Source organism: Anabrus simplex, chromosome 3 (assembly GCF_040414725.1).
Source record: "Anabrus simplex isolate iqAnaSimp1 chromosome 3, ASM4041472v1, whole genome shotgun sequence".
NCBI lineage: Eukaryota > Metazoa > Arthropoda > Insecta > Orthoptera > Tettigoniidae > Anabrus > Anabrus simplex.
The window spans coordinates 148,345,263-148,360,336 of NC_090267.1; the positions used below are offsets into that span (position 1 = coordinate 148,345,263).

A 15,074-nucleotide genomic window follows, 5' to 3' on the forward strand; every position below is an offset into this window, starting at 1 on the left:
TTCAAGATGTGTTGGTACCATTCTGCACATTAGATAGACCAATTTCGGCACTGATACAGGCTTTATAACATGTAAAGCCACGTATTTTGAAGTTATTACTACTGATTGTGTAGTAAAACTTTGGGGTGTCTCTTGTGTATAATAGTTGGAATTTTCAATGTTGCTGTATACCAAAAGTCAACTTATTAAAATGTTAAATATGCACATCAACATTTTGGGCTTTTCATGTCATTTTTTTAGAAAACAATTTTATAATATTTAGTACAGCACACAAAAATTAGGGTATGAATGGTTTAAATTTTGGAAAGATGCCATGAATGTCATATGGGAAGTTAAATTTGCATTTTTGCTGAAAGTGTAAACTAAATTATAATGTTACATGAAACACTTTTGACAATATGCTTGAAATACAGCTTTACATAGCACTTTAATTGAATAAATTTGAAGCATTTCCTCCATGTCATGTTGTGCAACATTAGGTTTTTCTACATTTTCTTTAAAATATTTTCTGTCATTGGTTCTAGTATTTATGAAATTTAATGTGCCAGTAAATCTAGAAGCTATAACATCAAAATGCTCAAAAATTCAAGTATTTTGAGACTGTAGTATATGGATAGGAAAGTCCACAAATTTCACACTGTCATAAATATGAAGTTATGACCTGATTTGGTAGACATATTTCACTTTATGTTGAACTGACCAAACTCTTGACCAGACATATGTTCAGCATTCAATTGAAGCTACTTTATTAATATAGAATTGACGTACATTCTTATGTAAGCCTCATGCTCTGCATCTGGCATGTTTAATTTCTCTACCTAGTCATACCACTATACTATGTAACAAGATTTTTATATTGGTTGTTTGTATTTTGAAACTTGCAGAACTATAATTCTGTTGATGGTGATTATTGTTTTAAGGGGAAGTACAATTAGGCTACCACCCCAAAAAGTTTTAAGGGCTGTTATTTTGAATTCATTGGTTGGTTATTTGGGTGTTGACATTGGAATGTTAATGTCTTGAATATCCTCTTGCACTGCTTAATGTGTGTTACTCTTCTAGACTTTTTGTGCGATTAGTTGTGACTATGTGCACAGAATAATAAGACTTCACGATGACACTGAGTCATCAGTTGGCCCAAAACATAAGGTCCTGATCCTCTGTGAACTAGCAAGTTGTCAGTAGTTGCCTGATGTAAACCAGTGTGGATTGATGTGGCCTTGATACATTTCTAGTGAACATCTCCTTGTTCAGTTGTGATATATTAGTGAAATATAATTTATCTTTAAAAAATCTTTTTTTTTAAAAAGAACTTAATTTCCTTTGAACTTATGATACTAAATAAACTTCGAAGATAGTTTTAATAATGTAGCAGTATTTCCATTAGTGCTGAGAACCTATTCTCCAGCCACAGTATTGTTTTATGTGTGGTGGATGCGGGGATAAAGGTCGAGTGATCAGGAACTCTCTGCTTATTTTTAGGCAGCATGTGAGGCTCATTAAAAAATGTTGTGAGTCCATTGTTACAAGGTTGCACTGTGTGTTAGGATACCTAATTAACAATGTTAAACTCAGTTTTATCTGATAATTGATCTTTGCTAGCATTGACAGAGTAGGAACATGAGGGTATTGTCATTGTATGAAAGGTCTCAAGTAATGCCCGAGTACATCCTTTGGACATCATGTTGAAAGCAAATATTTTCATATGAAGATGCTTGGTACATACATACATTGGCTCCGAAGCTGTAATAAGTTCCGAATGGCATTTCTCAGAAGTGTTTTCTGATCTGTAAAAGTAATAGTTATGCAGCTTCTGTTAAACATAGTGAAGTATACTGTATTGATGTGTAAATGAGAAATAGGGGCTGATGGCCTAAATATTAGACCCCTTTAAACAATAAGCATCATCATGAGAAATAAAGTGAAATTGTTGGGACATGTAAAGAGAAAGGTGGGTGGAAGGTCATATAACAGTAGTGGGAAAGGTAGAAGAGAATGTAATTGGGCTGACTTTCAGTTATTTGAGAAATATTTTACTCAATTACAATTTATCACATTACTTTTTCAACATGTAATTAGTAACATTACAGTTACCTTACAGGACACCATAAGGTGTTGGTAATTATTGTTTTAAGAGGAAGTACAACTGGGCAACCATCTTCTATTAACACTAATCAGGAGTAAAAAGCAGAAGGCATAAATGAAGATGTCCAAAAATGACTAGGGCTACTAAGGCTGTGGAAATGAAAGACAGCCTAGGCCTCATAAACCTAATATCATTGGAAGAGAACAAGAGTTAACCAAGGGAGATTAAATAGGAAATATGAAAGTGAGCAGCAGCCTGACACTAAGTGTAAGAAGTGCCATACTCAGCTTGGGCACCTGTGGTCGCCAATACATGTTCCCAAGATGAAAGCCCTTGGATCCGCTTTTACTGCAGGCACTGGATATCGTTCATGTACTCTACCACCCATAGGGGATAAACCAGTGTTCAGGAAATGAGACATTTTCTTTTCGTATAGAGGCATTTATTATCATTCATCACGAAATGAAACTAAACATGATTCTTGGTACTTTTGTAATTATTTTATCCCATAATGATAATTTTAGTTGGTGTCTTTCACGATTTCAAATAATTTGCCATTTACTTTACAAAATAATGGTTCTTAAATTTTTCATCGCTAAGCCTCACTTTCGTGGAGGAAAGTTCATGTATGCATTTGCTAAAAAGACACTGTACAGATGCGGTTACATTTTTAAAACATTCCCAGAAGTGATGGATAGTAGCTCATCCAGTGCTATGAAGCTACTATCGATTACTACAATGTAACAATTATCATTTTAATTTAAGAAGTAAATTATGGGCAAACATTACATTTTTTATAAAGTAACTATTATAGGTAAAAATTACTAGAAGTTTTTATTTCAAGTAATTTGATTACTTTCAGAATGGCCATTTGTGTTCATGCTCTATGGCTATAGAACGAAGCTCTTCATTTTGGGAGACAGTTGGGTTCGAACCCCATTGTTGGCCACCCTGAGAAATGGTTTTCTGTTGTATCCCCTTTTTACTTTCATGCAAATCCCAGCACAGTTCATATTCCACAGCTGATTCCTGTCACCTCCTTACTGAATTTGATTCACCATTATGCATTTCATGTTCATTAGCTCAACTGAGGCTGGCATCAGGAAGGCCATCCAGCCGTAAAAACATGCCATGTAATTTCATCTCACCGCATCCCTGACTCGTATCAGGAAATAGCATTAGGGGGTATACGCACATAATTACTTGTCAACTCATTCCATATATAGAATAAACTGAATAAGTTGTTTTGGACTATGAACAGGATGGGAATTTCTCTAAATCTGGAAGCATGCATAGTTTCTAATTGAGGAATAATTGTTTTTATGAGGAGAAATTTATTCGCAAAAATTGTGTAACTGTATTTTTGGTATGACTAGGTAGATCACATACTCCTAGATCTGTAAATTATAAATTTTTCAAAAGGATTTGCTGGTAAATTTGGTACATTATAAAGTAATATTAACATAAAGTCTATGATTAGATTAGATCCTTTATGAATAGACATGTAATTTCATGCCAAGAAATGACTTTTGTTCTTATAATAAGGGAAGCAGAGCTAGAAGAGATACGATAACAAACTAGGAAAAATTTTCCCTACTCCGAATAAATCTGGGTAATGTTATTCAGGCTTACTACTTGTTTGTTCTGTTTGGTGCCCTGGTTTGAAGGTTTGACTCTTATTGCTCTCTATGTACATGCTTTTCTTAGAATAGCAATCCTCACTTAAATAATTAGCTGTGGTTCCCTTGTTATATGTATATATTTGATAGAATGTTGTGTGTTGCCTGTAAAAAAAGAAAATGTTAGTTCTGTATTTCACCATTTGGTCACAAAGTGAAGTGCTGGAAGGTATGTGGATCGCACAACAACCCCCCAGAGTGTTTGTCATTCCCTTAGGTCCGGAGTGAAGTTAAGCTGCCTGTGTTGTACCTCATTGACTCAATCGTCAAGAATGTGGGCCAAGCATATACAAGTCTCTTCACGCAGAACATTGTTTCTACATTCTGCAGTGTATTTGAAAAGGTAAATACTCTTACTTCAATTTCTTTAATTTATTTTACATTTGCTGTCATTCTTACCAAACCAGTACTTCTTATTTTGTTGTTCAGATATTGAGGATGAGAACGTTTGTGTATTTTTAAATTTAAAAAATAGTAGTATTACTTGTAACTGCAGTATAAGTATTGAAATGAAAGGCATGTGAAGCTTTTAAATTAGTATATATCTGGTCATTTGAGAGAGAAAGTAGCGATAACATATGTTTCCTTCAGGAGTTGTATTTCTGTTCTTGAAACATAACTGGTATTGCGTAGTCTTGATAGTGAATGCCCTCTTAAGTGGCCAACATGGGACCAGTTGCATAGTCAGATAATGAAATGGTCAATCAAACTGACAATGTTAAACAAAAGGGCCTATGCAGCCACATATACTAAACATTCAACTAAGCATGTACAGTAGGTAGAAGTTATTAGACACTCAAACTAAAATTCCACTAGTTTATGTTAAATAAATGCCAAATAATTATATCAATATCAGTTTTATTACTACCATAGATACATTATTGTGAGAAACATGGCACTGCAGTTTTAAAATTAAAATCCTTACATTGAATCTAAAGTCTCAAATGTATGGTTTTGTGTTTGAGTCATCAGTCCATAGACTGGTTTGATGCAGCTTTCCATGCCACCCTATCCTGTGCTAACCTTTTCATTTCTACATAACTATTGCATCCTACATCTGCTCTAATCTGCTTGTCATATTCATACCTTGGTCTACCCCTACTGTTCTTACCACCTACACTTCCTTCAAAAACCAACTGAACAAGTCCTGAGTGTCTTAAGATGTGTCCTATCATTCTATCTCTTCTCGTCAAATTTAGCCAAATCAATCTCCTCTCACCAATTCGATTCAGTATCTCTTCATTCGTGATTCGATCTATCCATCTCACCTTCAGCATTCTTCTGTAACACCACATTTCAAAAGCTTCTATTCTCTTTCTTTCTGAGCTAGTTATTGTCCATGTTTCACTTCCATACAATGCCACGCTCCAGACGAAAGTCTTCAAAAACATCTTTCTAATTCATATATCAATGTTCGAAGTGAGTGCAAATTTCTTTTCTTTAAACAGGTCTTTCTTGCTTGTGCTAGTCTACATTTTATGTCCTCAGTACTTCTGCCATCATTGGTTATTTTACTACCCAAGTAACAATATTCATCTATTTCCCTTAAGACTTCATTTCCTAATCTAATATTACGTGCATAACCTGCCTTCGTTCGACTGCACTCCCTTACTTTTGTTTTGGACTTATTTTCATCTTGTACACCTTCCCCAAAACTATGTCCATACCATTCAGCAACTTCTCGATCTTCTGCAGTCTCAGATAAAATAACATTATCATGGAAAATCTCAAGGTTTTGATTTCCTCTCCTTGGATTGTGATTCCCTTTCCAAATTCCTCTTCGATTTCCTTTACTGCTTGTTCTATGTAAACATTGAAAAGGAGGGGAGGACAGACTGCGGCCTTACCTCAATTCTTTCTGGGTTGCCGCTTCTTTTTCAAAGCCCTCGATTCTTATTACTGCAGACTGATTTTCGTACAGATTGTAGATAATTCTTCATTTGCGGTATCCGATCCGGATCACCTTCAAAATCCTAAATAGTTTGGTCCAATCAACATTATCAAATGCCTTTTCTGTATCTACGTAGGCCATGTATGTGGGCTTGTCCTTCTTAATTCGATCTTCTAAGATCAGATGTAAAGTCAGGATTGCTTGACATGTTCCTACATTTCTTCTGAAGCCAAATTGATCTTGTCCTCGCTCAGCTTCAATTTGTCTTTCCTTTCTTCTGCAAATAATAAGTGTTAAAATTTTGCAGGCATAAGATACTAAACTAATGGTGCGGTAGTTTTCACACTTGCTGGCACCAGCTTTCTTGGGCATAGGTATAAGAACATTCTGCCGTAAATTGGATGGCACTTCTCCTGTCTCGTACATCTTGCACAATAGATGGCATAACCTTGCCATGCTGGTTTCTCCTAAGGCAGTCAGTAATTCAGAGGGAATGTCATGAATTCCAGGTGCCTTGTTCCTATTTAGGTCTCTCACCGGATATAGTTTGGTATAATCATGACATTGATTTCTTCTTTAATGAAGGAATATGAGGTTCAAATCAGAAAGGGAAAAAAATAGAAAAAAATGATGAACCATTAAGATTTAAGTTACGGTGTTAGTGATAAAAATAAATCCTGTAGAAAGGCAGTTTGAAGATGTATTCCACTTACCTCTGTTTTTGGCTTCTTTGCAGTTTTTACACTGCCTTTGCTTATTGTTTATTCTTTTTCCCTCTACTTTAGACACTTTCTTTTTACATCTTTCCTTTTATCTCCATGTATTTTTTGGCTGCAGCCTGTGTTTAACCTGTCAATTAAAGTTAGGTTATGAAAGGTAATAATGTGATTTTTGTATAAAACACTTCATTCAATCTTTTTAAAAATCTTATTTTTGAAGGTAATACGTTGTTAAATCATCTCACGTGATGCAGGAAATATTAAATTAGGAAATTCTTAAAGGAACTAAGTTAAGATTGTTATTTGGGTAGTAAAATAACTAACGATGGCAGAAGTAAGGAGGATGTAAATTGCAGACTAGGATAAGCAAAGAAGGCCTTTCTTAAGAAAAGAAATTTTCTCACTTTAAACATTGATGTAGGAATTAAAGATGTTTTTCCAGACTTTTGTCTGGAGCGTAGCATTGTATGGAAGTAAAATATGGACGACAACTAGCTCAGAAAGAAAGAGTAGAAGCTTTCGAAATGTGGTGTTACAGATGAATACTGAAAGTGAGATATATGGATCAAATCATGAATGAAGAGATACTCATTGGAATTGGTGAGAGGAGATCGATTTGGCTAGATTTGACCAGAAGAAGAAATAGAATGATAGGACATATCTTAAGACACTCAGGACTTGTGCAGTTGGTTTTTGAGGGAAGTGTAGGCAATAAGAACGGTAGGGGTAGACCAAGGTATGAATATGACAAGCAGATTAGAGCAGATGTAGGATGCAATAGTTACGTAGAAATGAAAAGGTTAGCACAGGATAGGGTGGCATGGAAAGCTGCATCAAACCAGTCTATGGACTGATGACTCAACATGAGTAAGGAACTGGAATCAGAGGTAGGGCTTTTTTCAGGTGATATTATACTGTATAGAGAAATAAGTGCAGTCTTTCATTATCCTGTAAAAAGAGTTAGACAATGGTGAGAGATGGACAGCAGGCAATGGTGATGATAAACGGGGTGAAAAGTCAGGTTGCGAGTTTCACAAAGAAGAAAAGTCCTTTCAATTTAAGTTACTGCATTTATAAGGTTGATGTTCCTGTAAGTACATTGGTGTTAATATGAGAGAATATCTTTGTTGGAGTAATCACATAAATGGATTGTTAAGAGGGTATTTAGGAGTTTCAGTATGGATGTGAAGGAGAGGTTGTGTAAGTCTTGGTAAGCCCCCAGTTAGTGTGGTTCCAGTATATGGGACCCTCACCTGGATTACTCAATTTGAGAACTGCAAAACATCCAAAGAAAAGGAGCTCTATTTGTTCTGGCAGATTTCTGACAAAATAGTAGCCTTATGAAACTGTTGCAATGTTTGGGCTGGGAAGACTGGAGGAAGGAGACGAGGGTCCTGACTAAGCATGTTCCAAGCTGCCAGTGGAGAGATGGCATGGTATGACATTAGTGGACAAATAAGTTTGAGTGGTATTTTTAAAAGTACAAAAGATCGCAATGTGAACATGGAATTCAAGAGGACAATATTAATAATAATAATAATAATATTAATTTATTGGTGGAGGAGTTAGGGATTTTAATTATTTACCAAAGGAGATGTTTGATAAATTTCTGAATTCTTTGAATTAGGAAAAGATTAGATAAACAAGAGGAAATCTGCCATCTGAGCAATTGCCCTGAATGCAGGTCAGTGGTGACTGATTGTTTGGATTGATCGATCCTCAGCTGGGTAGAGCAATACTGAAAATACGGATTGACATACTGTACACAGCAATATTTTAACACATTAAGGCTGCAGTAAATCAATTTCAGCTAGATTTTAGTCTGGAGTATGTTTCACTAACTGCTGCAATGCAGGCAATAACCTGGGAACTTTCAAGCTGCAGGGTAAAAAGATATCTATTTCACATTGGCCAATCCCTTTGAAGGCACATTGTAAATATTTGTGTCAGCCAGAGGTACCTAGTAGATAACTTACATGCAGACATATGGAATCTGTCCCACTGCAAAATATTCAAGAAGTATTTGCCACTATAATAGACAACAGCCATGAAAATATTCGAGACCTTATACATGGGAACAACTTGTCAGGATGGCTTGATAAAGGGAGACGAGTAGCCTCTTCAAGGAACCTTCCTATCTAGAATGTGTACGACAAGGTACTTTGTTGGATGCAAGGAACAAACAATTGTGTCGAAGGCTGGCATTCAAAATTACAGGCTATCGTTATTACGCACCACAAGTCCATTTGGTAATTCCTTGGAATATACACAAAGTGATGGGACAACAACATTTTTATGTTACAGCTTTAGAGCAGCCACTGGAACATTAAGTATCCTATCAAGAAGAGAAATGTATCAAATCAAATCTTAATACTGTAGATCATATTATAAATAATTACTATACAAACAGTTGGTTTATACTGTGTAAAACAAGAATTTCAGTAAATAATTAATAATTTCATTTGGCCGTAAACTGTTTTTCATTGGTTTTTATATATATCATTAAAACTCGGAATTACATAGTGTACCAGTAAAAGAGCCCGAATCTCAGATTAAATTTTAAAGTAGCATGACTATAGTTCTCAGGGCAAAAAACTGGATTAATTGTAGCTAGGGCTCGGTACAGGAGGTAGGTCCTATCTACAGAAAAACTTTGACTCTGGTCTCGAACACATGAAAATAATACAATTCCATTCAATTAACTCTTGTAAATATTCTAAGTTCAATTACGAAGACTTAGAAAATTTTCTACAACACTCAAAGTCTTATGAGTCCACTTATAGTACTTGGAAGGATCGTCTTCCCACACTTGTATAATGACAGAGTTCCACGATGATAGTAGCAGCAAGAGTGTCCCCGCTGACTACTCAGCTGAGACTGTGTGAATAGGCTACAGTAGGTCCTCCTTTTATTCAATCCGGGATGTCTGTCATAATATGGTTTGATTGATTATCTCCCGAATCCCTCGATGGATTTGCTTGAAACTCGAGCATTGGGACGTTTAGGTGATCCCAAACAAGATGACATATCGCTCGATTCGCTAGCATCATTATTAGAAATTTCAAAATTTTCTCCATCAAACTCTCTAGAACAAGTGACGTGGAATCCAGAAAATACCAGTCAAGGCTGGTAACACGTGTTGAGACGAGCGGGCGGTCTAGCTAGCCCCTGTGGCTACGTCACAGCTCACAGTCGTCATGCACTCGCTAGCTGGTCCTCGCTGCTGGTAAACAAACCAGGCGCGCTCGGAACATTACGCGTGGTAAATAAATGTAACTTATGCTCAAAAAATACTTATGTACAGGTCGTAACCGGTACAATAGTGGATTATCGGCAAAAATGTTCTTGGATACTTTAAAGTATGGTCAAAATGTCTTTGGCCCAAATGTATGGGAACCATTTTACCATGATAATCCAGCATACTTATCTTGTCAGAACACTTCTTGGGGCTCCATATTTTCTGTAACCTGCATTAGCGAAGTGGTGGTTTCTGAACTGTTTGGTTACATTCATCAAAAATCTTCTCTCTGTTTGAAACTGAGTATCATTTGGTAGCAGATTTAGTACATGTGCTGAGCACCCATAAGTGTCTACATCCAAATCTTCATAATTTTCAAGCAGAAGATGCATTTTTGAAATGTTGGCAGCGTTATCTGTAAAAACAGAACAAACTTTGCACTTCAAGACTCCATATCTTTATTTTTCAGTTTTGTTAACCGACACTTCTTCCAGATGTGTCAGTAGTGTCACTAAATAAACATTGACTGTATTGGTGGTAACTGTAAGGCATTTTGGAGGTTTATTATGAACATATGACAAACCATCAAATCCTAAACACATTTTAGATTTTTCAGAATAAGGGAACTCTTGATCAAGTTGTTCTTTAATCCGACTATATAGTATCTTTGAGAAAACCTTATACGTGCAGTCAAGGATGGAAATACCTCTATAGTTGTCTGGATTACTTCTTTCACCTTTCTTATGAATTAGATTAATTATAGCTGTTGTCCATTGTTCTGGGAATTTTTCTGATATCCAAATCTTCTCTAATACCATATGGAGGGATGTTCGAGTTACACTGCCGGCATATTTTCACATCCCGGCGAAAACCTAGTCTTGTCCACACGCTTTGTAGTTCATTTCTTTAAGCACTGTTTCAACTTCTTTTGCTGTAGGTGGGTTTGTCTTTTCTGGTTTAGTTTTTATCGGGGTATTTGTATCAATTAATAGGAACTTTTCAGTTTCATCACTGTTCAAGAGCTTGTTAAATGCTTTCGCCATGATTTCTGTGCTGTCCTTATTGTTATGCACTATTTTTCCATCTTTATTTATCAACAATAATGTGGTGGAGGGGTTGTATTTTTGCAATTGTTTATCAAAGGCTTTGTAATCTCTAGAATTGGTTTTGTAATAATTTTCCTCAATAGAGTTAATTAAATATTTTTGATACTTTTTTCTTATTTCTTCTCATCGTTAGGGTGAATTCTTTTCAGACATTCTTGAGGTTCATGGCGTTTTCTGCTGTTTTGTGGGCTTGAAATTTCAACAAAGCTTTTGAAGTCTTTCTTCGTGCATTCTATCACAATCAGAGGTCCACCAGGCATGTCCTTTCCTTTGATTTAATGGATCTAGATCTTCTGCATTCTGTTTAAGAATTGGTATTAGGTCATCTAAATTGTCTGTTAGTCTTCCTGTTTTTTTTTTTTTTTTTTTTTTTTTTTGTTTTTTTTTTTTTTTTTTTTTCGATACTGGGCATTCTGCAGTAACTGATGAGGTTTGTATGTCCTTTTCTCTCCAACTGTATTTTGTCTTTTTCTTCTTAATGGAGTAAGTTTAATTGTAATTAATTATCTAAACCAGTGTCTGTTTCCCTTAGAACTTTGACATTGTGGATTTTCTTGTGAGTGAATTTGTCCATACATATGTGGTCATTCTCCTTTTGTCCAATCAGGATGTTTCCAAGTTTTACGTTTGTGTGGTTTTCTTTTAAAATATGTAGACTTGGAGATTAGTCCATGGGTTGTGCAAATTTCTACGGGTCTTTGGCCATTTCTGTTAGTAAATTAATGAGGAGCCCACTTTCTTACTAATCTTGATACTTCCTTTCCTTACCCAGTTGAGCGTTAAAGTCCCTTATAAGGATCTTGATGTTATTCATACTTATTTTATTCATTGTCTTATCAAGGAGATCCCAGAAATTATATATATACTGTATAATATTTGTGACATGAAACTAAAAGATTTTGGAACCCACTCTTTATTCAGAATCGCTTTGTGCCCTTTTTCATTTAATGGAACATTATTAACTGTGAAGTTTGGACTGAAGAATTAGTTGGGTATTTATTTTTTTGCCTCGCACTAATAGTGCCGAGTACCGATATGTGCCGGTGCTATATGCCATATTACAAAGACTCTTCCTACAACAATAAGCTGAGCTGTGTTTGCCTTTGTTATGAATTGTCAGTCAGTCCATCATCAGAGTGCAGAAATAATAAAAGCTTTGTTGACATTCATTGTGCTAAAATAATTGTTCGCTGCTTGTCACCTGAATGCAGAACCTAAGCCAAAAATAACTGCACGTGTCCTGTTAGTTTGTTCTTGTTTCAATTTAGGTTCTTGGCTCCAGTTGTAAGCTTAAAGAATTTGTTAGCATTTTTATTTTATTTTTTGTCCTATGGGAGTGTTCTATCTCTGCACTAATTAATTTGAATCATTGTGGTCAGCCTGTTCATAGTGTGTACAAGGAGCTCAAATTAATTCCAATTAAATTGGAACATAAGAATTGTGCTAAGTGTTGTAGATCTGGAGAAACTGTAAAAAAAATACAGCAAGGGCACTCCTGAAAGCTCACAGGAAAGTGTGCACCGAACTCCAATGCTCCTGAATTACTACTACAGCAATCACAAGTTTCTCAATTTCACCCTATATCAACTAGACTGGAATGCCCAGTGACACAAGATGATATTGACTTTGATTCCTTTACCAACACTTTCCATGTCGAAATGTCAGATAACAGATTGTGACTTATCGAATGCCTCCACAAAGCAGGATGTAGATCTTGCTCCCACCACAGCTTTCTATGACTTTGATATCAGATTCATTGTCATAGAATCAGTGCACTGTATAAAGATCTGCCTATTATCTATTAACACGAAAAGCACTTCATTATAAGCTTTTGGTTGAAATATATTGTGAAGTTACTAATACAAACATGACAGCCAGTACAGACTGTTTTCGTAAGATGAACTAATCAACACAGAAAAGTTTGAACACTTACAATCCATTCAAAAAAAGTGACAACGTTGAAAATGTATTTCTTGAAGCTCTCGATATGTTAGGATCTCCAGAAGAAAAAGCAAAGCTCTATGTAATGTGGTTATTGAATCACAACTAGCTAAGGAGAAATAAAATGTTAACATTAATGTACAGTTTCAGACAACGCCATTAACATGGTTAAGTTGGCCTTAGGTATTTTGCCTGTAATGCCCATATTGGAAAGGTATTAATCAAGGCTTTCTCTCAAGAAACATTTTATTTTATACGAATGTGATGTTGAAGTCTTTCAATGACTCTCATCAAGAACATGAACATACACAAAATGGTGATTCTAAAGTATACTTACCTTCAGACATTTGCTGGTGCTCACAGAGAGATGCTTGTTTATCCTCAACTGCATTTGGAAATTTCCTACTAATGATGAAGTCGAGAAATTGCCTTCTTCAATCAAGCCCTTTCTCTATGTTGGTACTTTTCTAAACGAAGTTGCTATTACAGTTTCAGTACTTCATGCAGTAAATCAACTAATAAGTGAATGCCAAAAACATGAAGCATCTGTTGCACGGACGGACCTTTGTGTACCTGATAACCATGAGGACTCTTGTCACATGTAGAAAAAAAAAGGGGAGGAGGAAATAGTAATGTAATGCATACTTTCTTGCTTCCCTGTGTACCAGGGACTGATACTGAACGAAACATCATGAACAAGTAGATGAATTCATTCATTCATTTTGTATTGAAAAGGTGGACTCTCTTGTCAGTTTATTTCTTATAAACGTCAGCCCCTCGGAAATAACCAGTTATCTACACTTCTGAGAGAAATCTGGAAAATTTGGAGAGCTTACAAAGAAGGCAGTTGGGGGCGAGTTACATTAACACGATCATTCTGTTACTTCGCTCCTCGACAGCTTATGGAGTTGTCAGAAGTTGCATTGAAGTTACTATTGTCCCAACATCATCAGCCCACCTTGAAAACTTGTTCCTAATTGGTCTTTTGTTCTTAATAAATTAAGAAATGGACTTTGTTTCATGAACGTTTCATAAAACTGCTTCAGATATATATTACACTTAAGTTATATCACCGTACCAATGTCCGCTCCCGTGGCATAACGTTCTGGTACTAGCAGAAATTTAAGAATGGTAGGAAGGCTGGTATGTGATTGAAATGGTACATGCAGCACCTCCATTGGCGGTGTGCCTGAAAAGAGCTGCACCAACTTGGTTTACCATACCAGTGATGAATATTATGATATTACAGTTGGTAGTGACAATTCTCTTAAAAACCACAGGCATAACACTTTTTTCAGTGAGTATTAAATTGACAAAGTGTTAACAGTTTGTATTTTCACTGTTCGAAATATTAATCAACTACATTCTTAAAAAAAGAAAAAGTGAAATCAGCAGTTTTATCTATTTGGCATTACAGTGAAATTTGTTTCTTTTCTGGATTTATAGATATAAAAGACACAGTATAGTCATTTTAAATTCCTACAAAAATTTTGAAATCATATGCAAATAGTTGTAAATTGCTGCCAGATACCGGTATATAAGTAAGAGGTATGCATTACCAGTCTTCTCAATTTGTAAAAATACAGTACATGAAAGAAAAGCCGTTAACGCACGATTGTATGTTAAGTCTCCAGAGAATATTGATTCCCTGCTGAAATACATAATGAAATCAATGGTCAGAATGAAATATAATTGGTTTTTATATATTATTTATATAAACAAAAAAATCCGTTTTCAATGCCTGTGTAAAAAAAAAGAAAAGATTCAGCAGTATTTCGGAAACATTGACCTATAAAACCAGCTATGTGAAATATTTCAGCTTAGAACTTTTCTTGGTAGGGATCTGTCATCGTGATGATCCTTAAAGAATTCTCATTGGCAGGTGTAACGATGAAATACAAGTACATGCGGTTAAAAATAACAAGGTGGTTTTGTTTAAAAAAGAACCCTTGGTTTTTGCAAACCCTGTCATCCACGCTAGTGCATTTATCATACAATTTTACTTTTTCACGTACAAACTCTTGTTAGTGTTAATGAAATACCGGTAATACTATGACAGATAATAATTGCAGCTTTCGTACAAAATAACTATGCAATCCTACTGTAAACACCACTTAGACTTACATTATACATACAGTTCTGCCTGTCGGGCACGTGCAGAAGTCAATGCGACCGCCAACTGGGAGCTCAAACACATATTGCAGACATTCTAGCCATCTTGTAACATTTTAAAGAATGGCCACCTGCATATGAATGAATACATATCTAACAGTTATATTTGGATGAAATCAGTTTGAATATTTTGTTTGATCAATAATGAAACATATTCTTTTTGGCTTGCTTTTTGATTAAATTCATTGGCATAAGCTCCACCTATAGATTTTTATATAGGGTTGTAAAGTACCTTTTCCATT

General features: G+C 35.5%; 1 protein-coding gene across 4 annotated transcripts in view; it reads left to right on the plus strand.

Annotated features, from left to right (window-relative positions):
• Positions 1 to 15,074, plus strand: part of LOC136866098 (pre-mRNA cleavage complex 2 protein Pcf11) — a 444,626-nt gene that overhangs the window by 119,969 nt on the left and 309,583 nt on the right. For 3 of the 4 annotated variants that reach the window (XM_067142769.2, XM_067142771.2, XM_067142770.2), the window contains exon 3: positions 3,983 to 4,108. The exons of the other annotated variant lie outside the window; for it this stretch is intronic. In XM_067142769.2, the coding sequence (XP_066998870.2) occupies positions 3,983 to 4,108 (126 nt within the window). The remainder of the gene's footprint in view (positions 1 to 3,982; positions 4,109 to 15,074) is intronic. 4 annotated transcript variants of the gene reach the window in all.